Raw genomic sequence first — 19,668 nt, forward strand, 5'->3', positions numbered from 1 at the left:
GAGGGGGGAAAAAGACAAATCAATGCACCTATATAAAGGAAAGTCCACTTGAGAGGACATGCATAGAAATGACTCATGTCTTCTTAAGATGCCTTGATAGTCACTCGTTGTTCAGTCAATCAGCATTCTTTAACCGCTCTACATCTACGTACAAGTGCATCTCAAAAAATTAGAATATTGTGAAAGTTATTTTTTTGTAATTTAATTCAAAAAGGTAAATTTTCATATTCTGTATTCATTACATGTAAACTGAAATATTTCAAGCCTTGTCGTTTTTAATTTTGATGATTATGGCTTATAGCTCATGAAGATCAGAAATCCAGTATCTCAAATTATTAGAATATTTCATTTCGAGTTTGAGTAAAACAGTATAAATACTGTGTATCTCTCAGTCTGGTTCAGTACATGCAGCCACAATCGTGGGGAAGACTGCTGATTTGACAGTTGTCCAGAAGACGATCATCGACACCCTCCACAAGGCAGGTAAGCCACAGACAAAGCAGTTGTACTTGCAAGGGTGAGTTAGGGCTTCTTTTGCATTTAGTTTACTTCAATGTGTAAACAACAAAGTGTGAAATTTTGACAAGTCTCTAGCTTTATGGCTCACAAATCACATTTCAGTTTATTTCCGGTACAATTTTGCTGGTGCTCCGAGTGAAATGGTAATACACGTGTTAAAATTATAACAACGACCAAGTGAACCACGACAAGAGAGTGCCCATTTTATAGCAAAATTCTAGCAACACAAAACTCTTCCATGACCTCATTAAGAGAGCTTTTGAATCTCACCGGAGATAAAATGATTACTGCAAACACGAGCTGTTTTGGATTTAGCCTCTGTTAGATCAGCCCTGCCGATGTTGTTCAGCTGTGCTCGTCTCCTCTCCGTACTCAGCCTCAGTTTTCTCGCCCTCTTTCCGAATCACGGACAAAATTCTAAAAAGATTGGAACATGCCAACAGTCACAAGTACTGTTGTGACCGCAACCATATACAGCATAAAGATATGGCATAGCTAAAAGAACGCTTAAAGCAGTGGAAAAACAGAGTTGCTTACACGTGACTGTTTTTTTGTACGGAATGTCGCTTGACCCCGCATTTGTATATCCACCAACATGGCCGACGTCCAGGTTTCTATTTTGCTTTGACGGCATTTGCAAGTCAAGGATACAGACGAGCTGAGGGCCACTCTCAAGGCAACCTGGGCTTCAATAACACCTCAGCAGTGCCACAGGCTGATCGCTTCCATGCCACACTGCACTGAAGCAGTAGTTTGTGGTAAAGGTGCCCCAACCAAGTACTGATTTTCATGAAATATAAGCTATAATCATCCAAATTAAATTAAAAAAAAGGCTTGAAATATTTTTAGTTTGTGTAATGAATATAGGAAAGTTTAACTTTTTTGAATTAAATTATGGGAAAAAAGATGCACTAGTACGTATGTGTAAATAGTGATGTTCTGATCCAGGTGTGACTTTTTTTACAGATGGTGTGAGACATTTAAGGATTTATGTGTAAACTGCACATATTTTGTTTTACCGACAGGTCACAGCCTATTCAAGTGGTAACCGAGAGTCTGTTCAATAGCAGTTGCACTGCGCTGAGCCATAATTTAGACACACCTGGTAATTCATGTCTGTGTGTCTGCTATATGCTTCCCAAAGTCTGTGTTTTTATTTTTCTTCTTGTCAAACTTGCGGCATTTCAGTGTTTGACAGGACGTACAATCAAGGCTACAGTGGTACTATATTTTCTTACATTCTTAAATCATCCTCATGACGGTCAAATATTCCCTATTATAAATAAGAGATGGACAATCCAGCAATGATTTGATTTAGACTGATCAAACCAACCATGTCCTTTTGTTTGTTTGTTTGTTTTTGTTATTTATTTATTTATTGAGGGATTTTTTTTTCTTTTTTTGATACTGATTTCACTCCATATACTTGCCCACAAGTCTACTTGTCCACTTAATGTCTCTCTCATATATGAACCACTAATCCACTGAGTTCCTTAACATGCTTGAAGAGGATGGAAAACGCCCATTCAATCCCATCCCTACCTGTCTTTTTGATATACAGTGAACTATACAGCTCATTAAGCATCATTCGGTTTACCAGATGCCTTGTGATGTTGCAGGTTTTTCCATTGAAGAATCTATAAAAGGGATCAGCACCTTTTTTTTTTTTTTCCTCCTGTCGCTGCTTAAAAAAGAGGAACAAACTTGCAAATGCTATTGGATGCTCTGTGTTCAGCTGTCATACTTGAGCTAAACACACAAACAGTCCAGCGCACAAAGCCCTGCTGCCATTAAGGTAGCAGCAAAGTAGCAGACGGATCCTTGCATGTCACCCAAACCTGGGATGAACATGGTTTTTATCCATCACACACACCAACTTGCATGAATACCTTTTTAATGCTTTTGTTTATTTATTGCACATATAATAATTTGTTTTATTTGCTAATCTTGCGGCATCTTTTATTTTTATAATCTTTTATTTTTATTTTATAGTGGTTCCCCCACACACACATTTAGATTTAATGGAAAAATTTAAAATGTTAGGGATGTGAAACTTTACAGTGAGTGTCATGCTTAAGGAAGTGCTACCCCACACATGCATGCCCGCGAACAGTATATACTTCCGCACCAGTGCGACATGCCAGGTACTTTAGTTCAGAGCTGTGTGCAGTTTCATAGGTTTCATCTTCCCTATTGACAGTCATACTTGCAAAAACATTCGCTTAGTCAGTGTAAAACATGACCGTCACTGCACTGTCATCAAAAAAGGGTCTTTTTGCATCTATCATGTGTTCTGTTTTCCCAAGTTCAGTATTTAGTTGTTATCTAAGCAAGATTCAAAGGGTTGATTGCTCAATGTGTGACAAGTAAAGAATTACTCATACTCTAAAGCATTCTGGTCCTTTAGGTTCTATGTTCAGTCTGACAGTGAACGGTGTACTTTTCTTGAAAAAGATAATGTCTTAGATATCTTTATGAAGTCTTTAGATATCAAGAACAGATCATGTGACAAGTGTTTTTTTTTTTTTTTTATTCTATGAGTGTGACATTTTGAACCAGTTATTATCATGCATTTTTAAAATTTTTTTGAAACCTCCGGCTGTGTGATATGGCTTTCTTAAAGACAAATCTAAAAATACTCTGATGTCTGTCAGGTTAAATTGGAGTGTTGAACATATGCTCTGTGAGTTTATGTTGTCGTATGTGAGCAATTTGTTTGTGGGATGTACTGTACTAAAGGCAATCTAAGTTCCTTGCCTCTCTTCTGCTTTCAGAAAGTAATGAACGTTTCCCTGCGTGTGTTTCCCCCAAGAACTGATCAGGTTCAGATGAGCACCCTAGCCTTTGTTTAGAGCCTTTCCTGTAGAGGAGAACAGGTGCAGTCAAAGACCGCTGCGTTGAAACCCAATCCATAGCGAGGGGCATTTTGAGTGAGGAAATACAGGACAATACGGGAGGGAAGATTCCCTTTCCATCTGGCCATGAGCTTACAGCAGGAAGGCTCTGTTCAACCCCTGCTACAACTGATCACTTTACACTCCCTGTCAACACTTCTACTGTTACTGCTTTTGTGTATGGAGACAGAGGGGTGTAGAAGAACACAGTATGAATGCAGTGTTGATTACCATGTTTGTGTATACCTGCTGTCTTTATTGTATAGAGTAAGCTATTTGGTAAAGAAACAAAACTTGACTAGCATGCAGTTTTTCATACGCTTTGTGCTTTTATCAGCTGCTTTGTGTAATATGGGTAACATTTAATACTCTCTGGATAGTTAATAACACAGGTGGTGTGGTTTTTGTTTGTTTTTTTCCTTTTTTTTTTTTTTTTTTTTTAGGCTTATAGTCATTAAAATTTTCATAAGCACTCAGATCTTAAAGCATCTATAAATGGGAAGCTGCTTTGAGTGTTTATACTTTAATCAAGCTTCTAGATCTGCTGTATTTTAAAAATGAACAGAAGTCTTAGCAATATCACTCTTGGTACATACTAGAAATCGACTGGGAACAAACAAATATTCTGAGCCTAAACGTTTTTGTTTTGTTTTTTAATATAAAATCTGATTTTGTTGCATTTTCTGTGTTGCTACTAATACCGGCTGGTTTCCATTATCCTCAGACAAAATCTCAGAATTTTTTCATTCACCTTACTACTTATGTAAATTTGTATATATTTGTATAAATACATATGCTGCCTTGTAGTATGGCGGAGTGTGATAAATACTTCAGGAATTGTACCAGAATATAATGTTTTGTTTTGTTTTTTTCCTCCTTGACATTTTGATTGTTTTGATTGCTGTGGTCATCAGTTTATATAGACTTGTTAGGAAGGCATCGATAAAATATATTCCATGACATTTCAACTACAAAAAATGGATAATATGCTGTGTAACAGGTCATGACTGTAAACATGTACTTTAAAGTATACAATTAAAGATTTATTTTTAAGTGTGCAAACTTTAAGGGGAATTATGTATTAATTATGTACATACAGGACCAGGAAGGGGGGGGGGGGGGAGAGTTTGGACACCCCTACTCATAAGTTTTTCTGTATATTGACTATTTTTTTTTTGAAGACATCAAAATTATGAAATAACATATGGAATTATGTAGCAAACAAAATGTTTTATATTTTAGATTCTTCAGCGTAGCCAGCGTTTACCTTGACACTTTGCACACTATTGGCATTATCTTAACCAGCTTCATGAGGTAGTCACCTGGAATGCTTTTTAATTAACAGGTGCCTTGTCAAAAGTTAATTAGTGCAATTTCTTGCCGCCTTAATGCATTTGAGATCAAACGGTAAATAATAGCCCAATTCCACAACTGTAGTAATCCATGTTTTGTCAAGAACCGCTCAGCTAAGTAAAGAGAAACGACATCCATCATTACTTTAAGACATGAAGTGTCTTTTTAATTAATAATAGAATTAGAAAGTGTGTCCAAACTTTTGACTGGTACTGTATGCATCAATAATATAACAATTCTTAATTTCCCTGAGGGAACCCTCTCAAAGGGATCAATAAAGTTTTATCTAATAATCTGGTCCATTATAAAGCAGGGATTTGTGTTCTAAGTGAAATACTAAGTTGTCCAACATGTTTCAGTACTTGCCTTACTTTTCTACATGTCCACTAGTTTCCATTATTTCCTGTATTTACTCTTCTGTAGTAAATGACCATATTGCTCATTTCCGGTAGTAAAATTGCTATGAATGTGATTTCAATCTATAGAATAAATAAATGCAATTACAATGCAATAGATGTTTGTTGCAAGTGTCATTTGATTCCATTCTTACTTTATATTGGACGTTTATCAAAGCAAAAAAAAAAAAGTGAGGTTGACTTCAATGGTAAACTTGGAGCTTATAGTTTACACAGTGAAAGTTGAGCATGTTCTTATCCAAGTAACCTTCACAGCCTGACATCACTCAATCAGCATGTCATTCTATCTGTACACATAAAAGGCCACTGGTGTGAATATCAAATATCTCAAACTGACATGAATGTGACAGAAATGTGTGAGTGTGTAACTGTGTTTGCCCTTGAACTCCAGAGATGTGACCAAGATTTCCATTATCGCATTTATGGATCCAAATGAATAATGTAAAGTCTGAACTTGTTCTCCAGTTTTAAACACATAAGATTCTAGGACAGCTACAGGGCTGCACTTGTGTGCCGGCTGTAAAGGCTTCATGATGCTTCCTCTGCTTACTAATGTTTTCACTTCTTTTTAGTTTTAGTCTAATTCTTTTAGCGAGGTTAAGGAAAGGACACAGCAAACAAGAGACTTTCTTTTATCAATAAAAGAGAAATGGGCCTATGTTTCTGGCCAAGAGAGTAGGATTTCCTGTGTGGAACTGGGACTCTAAAAGAAACCACTGTGGAGTGGGATGCTGCACCAGGTCAGGATGCTAGTGAGCTGAATTTTGATAGAAAAGCCTGACACGATGCTGCAGCCAGCTGCATGGTTCGAATATGTAACGATTCACTTTACAAGCCTTCTTGTGGTCATAGAAAGGAATTACAATCAGGGCTAGGCAAAAATACATCAAATGTACAGCGCCTGGCAGAAGTACTAACCCCTTTTGAAGGTTTGTAGTGTTATTAGTCCATTTTAGCTCCAGTTAAAATAATATATCAGATTCCTTTCTTTTCTTGCGCATCATGTTGAGAGTTACCCTTGGCCTTTTGGTTGCTTCTCTGAATAATGCCCCCTTCCACAGTCACTAAATTATGGTGGAAGGCTTCCTCTCTGCAGAAGCATGATTGTGCCATATTCTTTTCAATTTTAGGGACATTTACTGATGCTCTGTAGAATGTTCAAAATTTGGGATTTTTTAAAAATAATCTGACCCTACGTAACTGATACTTTTCCAGAGCTTACTGCCCCAGACCTCAAGTCAAGTCAACTTTGTCAAATATGCTGTACAAGCTCGACATACAGCACAGATGAAATTTCAGTCCTCTCTGACCCACGGTGCAAACAGACAATGCAATAAATAAAAACAGAATAACTGAAATAAACAATATAAACAAAACGGAATGCAATAATTGACAAATCTCAAAAACTGATATTGTATTCACAATAGAACATAGAAAACATATCAAATGTCGAAAGTGAAACATTTTGAAATTTCATGTCAAATATTGGCTCATTTGAAATTTCATGACAGCAACACATCTCAAAAAAGTTGGGACAGGGGCAATAAGAGGCTGGAAAAGTTAAAGGTACAAAAAAGGAACAGCTGGAGGACCAAATTGCAACTCATTAGGTCAATTGGCAATAGGTCATTAACATGACTGGGTATAAAAAGAGCATCTTGGAGTGGCAGCGGCTCTCAGAAGTAAAGATGGGAAGAGGATCACCAATCCCCCTAATTCCGCGCCGACAAATAGTGGATCAATATCAGAAAGGAGTTTGACAGTGTAAAATTGCAAAGAGTTTGAACATATCATCATCTACAGTGCATAATATCATCAAAAGATTCAGAGAATCTGGAAGAATCTCTGTGCATAAGGGTCAAGGCCGGAAAACCATACTGGGTGCCCGTGATCTTCGGGCCCTTAGACGGCACTGCATCACATACAGGCATGCTTCTGTATTGGAAATCACAAAATGGGCTCAGGAATATTTCCAGAGAACATTATCTGTGAACACAATTCACCGTGCCATCCACTGTTGGCAGCTAAAACTCTATAGTTCAAAGAAGAAGCCGTATCTAAACATGATCCAGAAGCACAGATGTCTTCTCTGGGCCAAGGCTCATTTAAAATGGACTGTGGCAAAGTGGAAAACTGTTCTGTGGTCAGACAAATCAAAATTTGAAGTTCTTTATGGAAATCAGGGACGCCGTGTCATTCGGACTAAAGAGGAGAAGGATGACCCAAGTTGTTACTAGCGCTCAGTTCAGAAGCCTGCATCTCTGATGGTATGGGGTTGCATTAGTGCGTGTGGCATGGGCAGCTTACACATCTGGAAAGACACCATCAATGCTGAAAGGTATATCCAGGTTCTAGAGCAACATATGCTCCCATCCAGACGACGTCTCTTTTAGGGAAGACCTTGCATTTTCCAACATGACAATGCCAAACCACATACTGCATCAATTACAGCATCATGGCTGCGTAGAAGAAGGGTCCGGGTACTGAACTGGCCAGCCTGCAGTCCAGATCTTTCACCCATAGAAAACATTTGGTGCATCATAAAATGGAAGATACGACAAAAAAGACCTAAGACAGATGAGCAACTAGAATCCTACATTAGACAAGAATGGGTTAACATTCCTATCCCTAAACTTGAGCAACTTGTCTCCTCAGTCCCCAGACGTTTACAGACTGTTGTAAAGAGAAAAGGGGATGTCTCACAGTGGTAAACATGGCCTTGTCCCAACTTTTTTGAGATGTGTTGTTGTCATGAAATTTAAAATCACCTAATTTTTCTCTTAAAATGATACATTTTCTCAGTTTAAACATTTGATATGTCATCTATGTTCTATTCTGAATAAAATATGGAATTTTGAAACTTCCACATCATTGCATTCCGTTTTTATTTACAATTTGTACTTTGTCCCAACTTTTTTGGAATTGGGGTTGTATATATATATATATATATATATATATATATATATATATATATATATAAATTGGAGCAAAAAGGACATAAACAGTCAAGGGCACTTGAGGTATAGCAGGTAAACAAGAAATAAGCAGTATAAACAATAAACTAATAGCTGTTAAGGTGAGGTAGTGCGGAATAGTGCAAATGAGCGAGGTAAAGTGAAATGTGCAGTCCCTGAGTTCAGTGTGTGAATGAATGTTGAGTGTGTGTGTGTGTGTGTGTTGGGGGGGGGGACTGTGAGGGTGACATGATGTCAGATGCTGAAGGGGGGGCAGGGGGTGTGCGGGCAGAATCTGTGGCAGGGGGCAGAGGGAGAAGGAGGTGCAGAACAGGGAGGGAGTTGAGCCTCCTGACCACCTGGTGAAAGAAACTGTCCTTGAGCCTGCTGGTTTTGGCCCGGAGACTCCGCAGTCTCCTCCCCGACGGCAGCAGGCTGAAGAGGCTGTGAGATGGGTGGGTGGGGTCACCTGCAATCCTGATGGCTTTGCGGGTGAGGCGGGAGTTATAGATATCCATAAGAGAAGGGAGAGAGACATCAATGATCCTCTCAGCTGCTCTCATGATGTGCTGCAGAGTCTTGCAGCAGGACACGGTGCAGGCGCCGTACCACACGGTGATGCAGCTGGTCAGGATGTTCTTGATGGTGCCTCTGTAGAATGTGTACATGATGGGGGCCGGGGCTCTTGCTCTCCTCAGTTTGTGGAGGAAGTACAGACGATTTTTTGGCCAGTGATGTGGTGTTGTTGCTCCAGGACAGGTCTTCAGGTCATCGCAGGGCTGACACATAGAGACAAACAACCATTCACACTCATTGGTCCTTGTGCTGGTTTAGATTTGGTGTGTTCTCTAATAAACTCTGGAGTCTTCCACAAACAGGTATATTTATATAGAGATCATATAACACACAGACTTCTGATGGCAAATGATTGCACCAGAACTATATTAGAACAATATTGAATTTTCCCCATTTCAGTATTATGGGTTATTTTGTGTAAATTCATAATTCCTATTAAGTCCATTTCAGTTCCAGATTGTAAAAACACTGGTGATCTCAACACCAAAGTGACTGTATGGAAGGCAGTGAATATGTTTGTTATCAACTCGCTGACAAAGGAGATCAAACAAAAGTCATCATTCAGAAGACATACAGTACTGTGCAAAAGTCTTAGACACCCTATTTTTTTCCATACAAACTTTGTTATAGGTTTCTATTTTATGACTTCTACATTAGGGCCAGCACGGTGGTGTAGTGGTTAGCACTGTTGCCTCAGAGCAAGAAGGTTCTGGGTTTGAGCCCAGTGGCAGACGGGGGGCCTTTCTGTGTGGAGTTTGCATGTTCTCCCCGTGTCCGCGTGGGTTTCCTCCGGGTGCTCCGCTTTCCTCCCACAGTCCAAAGACATGCAGGTTAGGCTAATTGGTAGCTCTAAATTGACCGTAGGTGTGAATGTGAGTGTGAATGGTTGTCTGTGTCTATGTGTCAGCTCTGTGATGAGCTGGCGACTTGTCCAGGGTGTACCCCGCCTTTCACCCGTAGTCAGCTGGGATAGGCTCCAGCTTGCCTGTGACCCTGCACAGGATAAGTGGCTACAAATAATGGATGGATGGACTTGTACATTATCAAGTCAGTGCAAAAACATTTTAGAGTTCCAAACATTCGTTTCCCAGCACAAAGTTAAATGTTACTGAAAAAAAAATGTTTGTTTCTGAGCAGCATATTACATAAGAGACCACTTTTCAGATGAAAAAAGAAAACATAATGAAGGCTACTGGGATTTGGTGCAAAATGAAGAAGTGAGTGTGACAGTCAAAGTGTCCAGAAGAACTGTGGCTGGTTCATTTCCTTATAAAACTGTACTCACTGTACTGGAGACCACAATTTTTTTTTTTTTAAAGCAAAGGGTCATCTCACACCAGATATTGACTTTGTTTCATTTATTATGGCTTAATGTTGTTTATAATTTTTTTATGTTGAAACATTTAATTTCATTAGTTTTTAAGCCATTTTTGGTCGACAGCTTTTGCACACTACTGTATTTGATTGAGTTGTTAAGACAGCCTGAGAATAACCTGGCGTATCAAGATAGTGCCCCGTCCCCCATTTTTCAAAATTTATTGTTTATTGCTTTTAGATTTTAGTCCCTCATTTGTCTTTTGGGGTAAACTACTGTATATTGTTAATATGCACAAAGGCGATTCTAGAGTCTGTTGTGGCCCCAAGCAAAAATTTCCAGGGGGCCCTTCTGACCTAGTCTGGTTAACACCAGACCATATCACAAGTGAAATATGGTCTGGAATCCGCCTATTGAATTTCTCGTAGGGGAGGTGTGGTTTACGATTGTCAACGGCCGTTTATTGGATGTTGCGAATGTCTATCATTTGGCGTATACGTAGCCCATGGCCAATCATGGCAGTTGTACCCGGTGACGTAGTTAGAGCGACGAAGAGGCAAAAGACTGTAACGCCAAACGCTGTTCTTTTTTTTAAAACAAACTTTCGCTCTAAACTATTCAGAACACTGTCTAAAGCTTGATCGAAAGTTTGGTTCGTATCGCTCGCCGCCATGTTAAATGTGATCCGTAAACAGTCCCAAATAAACTACAAGCTTCCGTTTGTCGAGTAGTACGCGTCACCGTCTTTCCACCCCTCCCCACTCTCTGATTGGCTCCCTAACTCAGGCGAGCCTTTAGACCATAGTTTCCATACTGTCTTTTCAGATCCGAACGATTGTGCAAAGCAGCATGGGATTTCCCAGGCTACTTCTGACCAGTGTTCATCACCAATATGTTATAAATAATCTGACACCAACGAAAAATGTATGAAACCAAAGTTTTTTAAATTCCAAATGTGAAAATACAATGGTAAAGAACAATAATAACAATAAAAAACAAAATAAATAAGTCCTCGGGCCCTGACTCTCAGGAGGGCCCTGGGCCAGGGGGCCCCAAGCAGTTGCCTGCCTTGCCTGTTCACAAGCTGCACGTCTGAATATGCACAAAACATAATAGTATTTAGATAGAAACTATATGTTTTCACCCTGCATCCATGGCTATCATGGGCACAGACTCACCCACACTAGACAGTTGAAAACGGGGAAAAAATTGTCTTTTTCCAGTCTTCAACTGACCAGCTTGTCCTGTTTCTGTGCCCATAATAACCTCAGATTCTTCTTCTTGGCTGACAGGAGTGGAACCTGATATGGTCTTCTGCTGTTGTAGCTCATTCACCTCATGTTTTGATGTGTTGTGCATTCTGAGATGCTTTTCTGCTCATCGCAGTTGTAAGTGTGCTTATTTGTGTTACTACATCCTTCACAGGTGGCTAGCTAGTGAACACTATCGTGATTTTAGGACATTGCTAAAATGAATTTTATGAACATTACAGAACACTGGCTGGAAACGAGTCAGTACTCGACACAGCACACTGTCCTGCTGCTCAGGAACTCTTCACAAACAGAAGGTGCTGCCCTCTTATGTCCATTACACAGTATTGTTTTAAATATGCCTATCTGAAAAAGTACTCATCTCTGATTACAATAAACAGTGCTGCCTTGCTCTACAGAATCTGTCCATCATACTGCACATGACACCTAATACATGTTTGTTTGTTTTTTTTCAAGTTTCTGTAATGCAAGTCCAAACATGCCCACAGCTTTCTAAATGAGCCGGGAGTGATTTAGGGCTGAGGGAATATTCACAAACGTTTCCACAGGGTTTCCACATGACCATCATACACTGTTGTTAGTTGTTTATTAATGTTGAGCATATGAGTTTTCCCTCTTATACTCCTGATGGAACTGTCACGATTAACAGATCAGCCTGTCCTTCCCACTGCATGCAGTAAAGTCAGATCCAAACCAGTATGTTGCAGTTAATGATCTGTAACAGAGGTTACAACTGTTCTGGGAAAATCAACACCATGAAAGGCATACTCCATTTGCTGACATAATGCAGATTTTATTTCTCTGTAATAACATGGCATCTGAATACATGCAGTATAAGGCCTGTTCAGAAAATATAGTATATTCAGAATACAGTTTAAGCCATTTTGCATTTAGAAGGATGATTAATCAGGGACAAAAGGTATTGCTCAGAATCACAAATTTAGTTAGAATGTGTTCAACATCAGCACTATAATCTAAACTACTGGCAGAGATTTTATCATATTCAAAGCCACGGTTGCTCCTGCTATTAAAATGAAACCGCAGCCTGTCTCATAGTCTTTCCAGGTTCCAAAAACACATTTAAAACTTACGTGGTGCAATTTAGCGATAACCGATTCTATCTGATTATGTCTCGAACTACAGTATAAGGCCGCTGTATCTTGTCTGTTTGATGTATCATATTATCCGTAAGATAGCTAAGATATTCTGATTAGTTGTGACAGAAATAAATAGTTGTGATAAGTAGAATTTCATTGCACTAAATTTGTCTGCTCATTAAAATTTTATCTAAGATGCTTTTTGGAAGAAACTCCTTGTGATTTGATAATTAGTGATGCTTTTTGGAGCCTTTGAGAGTTGCAGATAATTGGCTTTGTACCCTGCTTAAGTAATGTGTTTTTCTTTTCCAGAATCCTGAGTCAGGCATTCCAGCAGTCTATTATCATCTTTATCTGCAGCAAAAAAGAACATGTTAATTAGGATTAAAGTACAGAAGTAAATTTTGTCATGTTGGCCACTATTAAAAAAAATAAAAATAAAAATAAAAAACCCAGCAAGGAACAGCACCCATGTAATGTAGTGGAAACTTCTGTTTTCTCATTTTCCATGCTCTACTTACTAAAGACAACCAGGTTGCACTTGCATTCAGCCTTCCCCAGCTTATTCTCCACTACCAGGATGTACTCTCCGCTGTCTGGAGCCGTACAGATGGGGATAGTGAGGGTGCAGACCCCATCAGCACTACTTTGCCAGTAGCGAGGACTGTCTGAGATAGCAGTGTCTCCCTTGTACCAAGACACATGTGGCATGGGCGAGCCAAGGAAGGCACAGCTCATGGTGCAGTCATTTCCACAATGCACAGCATGATCCTTCAGTGGCAAAATGAAGGCAGGCTTGACTTCACGCTGTGCACGTGGGAATGGCTTCATATGCAAGATGAAGTGTTCTGCAAAGTATTTTTAGATTAACAAAAAAACATAAATCAGAAGTTGTGAGAAAAAAATACATTCTATGTATATCTACATCATTTTGTTTTGCTTTCTTCTATGGTTGGAAAATCAGTTAGCATCTATCAGACTTGTTTATGAATTTTTATGAATCTCAGAAATCCCAATAGGCGGCATGGTGGTGTAGTGGTTAGCGCTGTCGCCTCACAGCAAGAAGGTCCGGGTTCGAGCCCCGTGGCCGGCGAGGGTCTTTCTGTGTGGAGTTTGCATGTTCTCCCCGTGTCCGCGTGGGTTTCCTCCGGGTGCTCCGGTTTCCCCCACAGTCCAAAGACATGCAGGTTAGGTTAACTGGTGACTTTAAATTGAACGTAGGTGTGAATGTGAGTGTGAATGGTTGTCTGTGTCTATGTGTCAGCCCTGTGATGACCTGGCGACTTGTCCAGGGTGTACCCCGCCTTTCGCCCGTAGTCAGCTGGGATAGGCTCCAGCTTGCCTGCGACCCTGTAGAACAGGATAAAGTGGCTACAGATAATGAGATGAGATGAGATGAATGAGAAATCCCAATATACGGAGATCAAATAGAATCCCTAGATATTACTGTCTTAGTCACAAATGTCAGATAAGCTGACAAACAAAACCTGGTATTGTATTTTTTTTGTCAATTTATTGTGTTAAATATTTATTAATAACTAATTAATCTTGTATATTAAATAACTAATGACTTCAGCCTACTAACTTTCATTTTTAGTCCCAGATGATGCTAAATGTGGTGCTCCCTGTGTCTGTTATTCTGACAGCACGTTTACATACAACCATCTCTTTTTAACTTTTACTTCTATTTCAATGGCCATCTTATCAAACAAAGGTGTTATTGTTTTGAGATGGTGACTTGTGTCAAAAGCAGCAAATGTTAGTACACATTTTAGAGTGTGTTCAAAGAAAATATGATTATCATTTTTGTAATAGTGACAATTAACAATTATTCTACAAAATCGAGTCGTACATGAGCTATAAGCCATGTACAACGAGACTGAGTGGAATAATTGTTTTATTATATCTACAATCACTGAATTTTGAGAAACGGAGCATTTTTATTTTTTGCAAATTCGATAAATAAAAACTTTATACAAAACGTCTGGCAAAATCATTTCCGCTTAGGCGGACTTCTTAAAAGCCTATCTATGGCTGCACGAATTGACTTTAGTGTTGTTGTTTTTTTGTAGAAAGTGCCCTCTTGCTGTCATGCCAAGGTATAGAATAGCGTTAGACATTTATTTAATTCTTCCTTGGACATTTCAGTGATGTAATTTTCAAACTTCTTTGAGCTTTTGAACCAGTCTAAAAAAATTCAACAAATTTTAATGCTTAAAGATGAAGAACATAAACAAACCGGCAAAATGACAGGAGCAATTTGTGAAAAATGTTATAATAATAATTCTTGAAAAAAGAAGATAAGTTCTTACTATCAAATACTTCCATTCTATATTTTGTTGCTTTTTTTGTATTTTGGGGGGTTTTGTTTTCGAGTTGAGTCTTTATTTCATCCTTGGCTGGTTCAGCAACATGCTCCGCCATTTTGTTTTTCTCTACTCACCGTATATGAGCTGATAGCCTAGTAGTAGAGTAGCCAATCAGAGCACGTGGTTGGTCATATCCAGTGAATGTGGATATAATAATAACTGACATTTTTTTCATTTAGGTTTTAGAATCAATATCACAACATTAAGATATCAGAATTGAGGTTTATAATCAGAACTGATTTGCTGATTAGTGTAACTTGAGCCCTAAGTCCTGGTCTCTTAAGTCCTGAATTTCAGTATCATTTGCTTTAATCTGTTTCCATCTTACCATGCTCCTTCTCAATTGTAAAAGGCTCCTTTGTGTCCAAAGGGTCACTTTCTCCAATGTGATTGCGAGCGACGACCCTGAAGTAGTACTTGCGTCCTGGAAAGAGACCAGTGACTGTGTATTTGGTGCTAAAAATACGCTCTGCAACTGTGAACCAGGTGGGAGTGCTGGTGTCTCTCTTGAGGATAATGTAATGGGTGTGTTCATTATCAGCCAGGTCAGGGGTGTGATCCCACTGCAGTGTCACGGTGCCCTGAACCTCCTCCACCAGACGTAGGTTCTTAGGAGGACGAGGGACATCTAAAACAACACAAAAAAAGATAAAAAAATATATATTATAATGATTGGTTAATATAATGCCTCAATATTGAGTGGAAAAAAAGAAACGAAGAGACAGTGATCAGTATGGTTATGTCACAATAATACCAGTGACATGGACAGCGATGTCGTAGTGGACCTCCCCACAGTCATTGTGGAGTTTAATGCGGTAGGTTCCAGAGTCAGAACGCTGGCAAGAGCTGATCAGGAACTGAGAATAGGTGTTCCCCTTAGTGATGACTGCGTGACCATTGGTCACAATGCCATCTTTAAGCCAGGTCACTTCTGGGGAAGGAGAGCCCTACAAATACAGGAGACAAATTCCAATGCATTATGTTGTGCTATAATACAGTCCACACCTACTGAACCAAGTTTGAACATTTCATTTAATTAATGTAGCAGTGCTGAGAGGAGTTCATGCTTGGATTACGATGCCCTTTTGTTGAAACCTGGCACTATGTTATTAAACACTTTGACATTTAAAAAAGGGGTAACTGTTGCTCATGGGTGATCTGAATAGAAACACTTACACTGAAGGAAACAGGAATACATAGTGCACATCCAGCATGCACCACCATCTGATTCTTCACCTTGGCCTGGAGATCAAACTTTGGCAGTTCTGGACAGGATTACATGACAGCCAAAAGAAGATTATAATAAAACAATACAGTAGATCATTAACAGACATCTTCATATAATCCACTGAACTCATTTAGCTCACCAGAGCAGCAGTCTGAGATTACTTACTACTATTTCATTTAATCACCAAGTTGAGTCAAAACCTTCAAAATGTCACATGAATTAATTACCCCTCAAAAGTGTGACTTTAAACATTGTAGTGAATATATTACCTGGTGGTGGCATAGCCAGAACTCCTTGTTCTAGTTCTATCGGTTCTCCAATGCCACCCTCATTAACAGCTCTGATACGGAAAAAGTACTTCATCTTCTCTTGCAGGCAGCCAACAATGTATGAAGTGCTGGTGATGGGAATTTTGGTGCACTTGGTCCATTCCTTTGCATGTTCAGAACGAACCTCTAGGATATAGCCAGAGGGATCATCTCCCATCTCAGGGGGACACCAAGCCAGTGAGATGGAGGTGTTGGAGGAATCTATTACATGAAGGTTTCTAACAAGGCCAGGGGCACCTAACAAAGGGAGGAAATGACAACAAGATGAAGCAAAAAGAAGATAAGTAGTGGAGTTACTAGAACATAGTTGGTACATCAGTGAGAGCACAGTAAGGCTCACGTGTGGGGTCTTTCACCAGTACTGAGTTTGAGGCTGCACTGGGAATTCCCTCTCCAGCTCTGTTAACAGCAGTCACTCTGAACTCATACTCCATGTCTTCTACAAGACCACCTACTTCACACTTTGTGTCTGGGACAAAAATAAATAAAAAAAAATCATGGGTTATGAGCTATGTTTATTTGTCTCTGTGTCAGCCCTGCGATAACCTGGCGACTTGTCCAGGGTGTACCCCGCCTCTCGCCCATAGTCACCTGGGATAGGCTCCAGCTTGCCCGCAACCCTGTAGAACAGGATAAGCGGCTACAGATAATGGATGGATGGATGGATGGATGGATGGATTATGAGCTTTACTTCCACTAATAAGTCTTACATGTGGGTCATTCTAGAATTTGGGGTACATTTCGCATCTCCAAGATAAACCTTTTGTTATTTTCCACAAAAGAAAGCTTTATTGAATCAGTTTTGAACAATAACGCAAATTTTGACAAACTTTCACCAGTAGCAATGTTTGATGTACATTTTATACCTAATTTATCCATAAAACATTAACTAAATGACTCCCACCCCTCCCCCCACATTATTGGCTGTCTTCAACTACTGATTCATACATTCAACTTGAATAAACATGAAGTGATTCAGTCTAACAATCTGTTTTTGGGGCTGAGTCTATTAGCTGTTATAAAATCAATTGCATAGAAAGTCTGTTTTCTGTATCATGTCAAATTTCAGTAATAAAAAAATATATTTTATCCATCCCAATGTTCTGTTAACTCTGTTATAAAACCGCATAAAATCCACAAAGATTTTTAATAATACACATGACACCTGCACCGAGAGATGTCACATCCTCTGGTGGGAAACTTCAGAAAGGCAGTGAGTTATGTTATGTTTCTTCTCTCATTAATTTGAACAAAATGTTGAGGATACACCAGCAGTAGATTAATTATTCATCAAATCTGTTATTGTTACCTTGGAGTGAATCTCTCACTTATTTTTTAAAAACAATATGATTAAAATCCATACAATTCTGTTTTTATACATGCCATGTGGTAACTAATTTGAGGTTAGCATGTGGAATTAAGACACAAAATAGTGGAAAACGTCAAGTCTGTTATCATCAATTCTGTTAATGGTTTGCCCAGTTTAACGATATATTTTTTTTAAATTTTTGAATAAATACTTAATGTCTTACAGGTTTAAGGTTTGAAAATACTTGTAATGTTAAATTTGAAGTGTATTCTATGACAATAAAAATTTTAATGAAAAAACATTCCAATTTTTTGTTTTCTTTCAACACTTGAAATGTATCCACAGTTATAGAATGAGCCTTATATATTTGGGTGCATTCCATTTTGTAATTTGGTCACCATTTTAATGTAAACCATGGTTTACAACCTGATTACACCATTATTGATATTAGTGTGAATTATTCAGTATTATCACTACCATGATTATATTAAATTCAATTTAATTCAATTCAATCATTTGTATAGTGCTTTTAACAATAGACATTGTCAAAAAGCAGCTTTATAAAAATGTATAAATTCCAGACTATATATACTCTGACGGGCGGCACGGTGGTGTAGTGGTTAGCGCTGTCGCCTCACAGCAAGAAGGTCCTGGGTTCGAGCCCCATGGCCGGCGAGGGCCTTTCTGTGCGGAGTTTGCATGTTCTCCCCGTGTCCGCGTGGGTTTCCTCCGGGTGCTCCGGTTTCCCCCACAGTCCAAAGACATGCAGGTTAGGTTAACTGGTGACTCTAAATTGACCGTAGGTGTGAATGTGAGTGTGAATGGTTGTCTGTGTCTATGTGTCAGCCCTGTGATGACCTGGCGACTTGTCCAGGGTGTACCCCGCCTTTCGCCCGTAGTCAGCTGGGATAGGCTCCAGCTTGCCTGCGACCCTGTAGAAGGATAAAGCGGCTAGAGATAATGAGATGAGATGAGATATACTGTGACTGAAGTTGCTTTGTGATAAAAGTTTGTAACAAGCATCTTGAGTACTAAAGTTTTGTTAATTAATCACAAATGTTAAAGCAGAACATGTACTTTTCATAGCTTATGAACATAGACAGATTTCAGTATATTCAGCATGTTCGCATACTCCTGGAATAAAGATACAACAAAATGCAGCAACTGAAGAATCCCAGAGGAACAACATCTCACAGCTGAGCAAGACACCAAGTGAAAACTGTTCTTCAGACCAAACTATCTACAAAGACAAACATAAGATAATCATCTGTATAATGTCATATTAAATATTACATTACAGACATTCTTATCCAGAGCGACATACAACAAGCAGTTGGGGGTTAGGTGTCTTGCTCAAGGGCACTTTAGCCATTCCTGTTGGTCTAGGGATCAAACTGCTGATCTTTTGGTCCCAAATCTGCTTTTCTAACCTTTAGGCCATTGCTTCTCCCAAGCAAATAAAAACATATTATGCAAGGAATGACTTGTAGTTGGTGCAACTACAGTGGTGCTTGAAAGTTTGTGAACCCTTTAGAATTTTCTATATTTCTGCATAAATATGACCTAAAACATCATCAGATTTTCACACAAGTCCTAAAAGTAGATACAGAGAAGCCAGTTAACAAATGAGGCAAAAAATATTATACTTGGTCATTTATTTATTGAGGAAAATGATCTAATATTACATATCTGTGAGTGGCAAAAGTATGTGAACCTCTAGGATTAGCAGTTAATTTGAAGGTGAAATTAGAGTCAGGTGTTTTCAATCAATGGGATGACAATCAGGTGTGAGTGGGCACCCTGTTTTATTTAAAGAACAGGGATCTATCAAAGTCTGATCTTCACAACACATGTTTGTGGAAGTGTATCATGGCACAAACAAAGGAGATTTCTGAGGACCTCAGAAAAAGCGTTGTTGATGCTCATCAGGCTGGAAAAGGTTACAAAACCATCTCTAAAGAGTTTGGACTCCACCAATCCACAGTCAGACAGATTGTGTACAAGTGGAGGAAATTCAAGACCATTGTTACCCTCACCA

At 39.0% G+C, this 19,668-nt stretch overlaps 1 protein-coding gene across 1 annotated transcript in view; it reads right to left on the reverse strand.

Annotated features, from left to right (window-relative positions):
• Positions 1-12,559: 12,559 nt before the first annotated feature.
• Positions 12,560-19,668, reverse strand: part of LOC132874138 (immunoglobulin superfamily member 22-like) — a 48,380-nt gene continuing 41,271 nt past the window's right edge. Inside the window, exons 16-22 of the mRNA XM_060910097.1 lie at positions 16,662-16,790; positions 16,262-16,558; positions 15,941-16,029; positions 15,519-15,711; positions 15,093-15,392; positions 12,917-13,243; positions 12,560-12,749 (exon numbers count right to left, since the gene is read on the reverse strand). Coding sequence (XP_060766080.1) covers positions 12,682-12,749; positions 12,917-13,243; positions 15,093-15,392; positions 15,519-15,711; positions 15,941-16,029; positions 16,262-16,558; positions 16,662-16,790 — 1,403 coding nt within the window. The 3' untranslated portion in view covers positions 12,560-12,681. The remainder of the gene's footprint in view (positions 12,750-12,916; positions 13,244-15,092; positions 15,393-15,518; positions 15,712-15,940; positions 16,030-16,261; positions 16,559-16,661; positions 16,791-19,668) is intronic.

The sequence above is a fragment of the Neoarius graeffei genome, chromosome 2 (assembly GCF_027579695.1).
Source record: "Neoarius graeffei isolate fNeoGra1 chromosome 2, fNeoGra1.pri, whole genome shotgun sequence".
NCBI classification, from domain to species: Eukaryota; Metazoa; Chordata; class Actinopteri; order Siluriformes; family Ariidae; genus Neoarius; species Neoarius graeffei.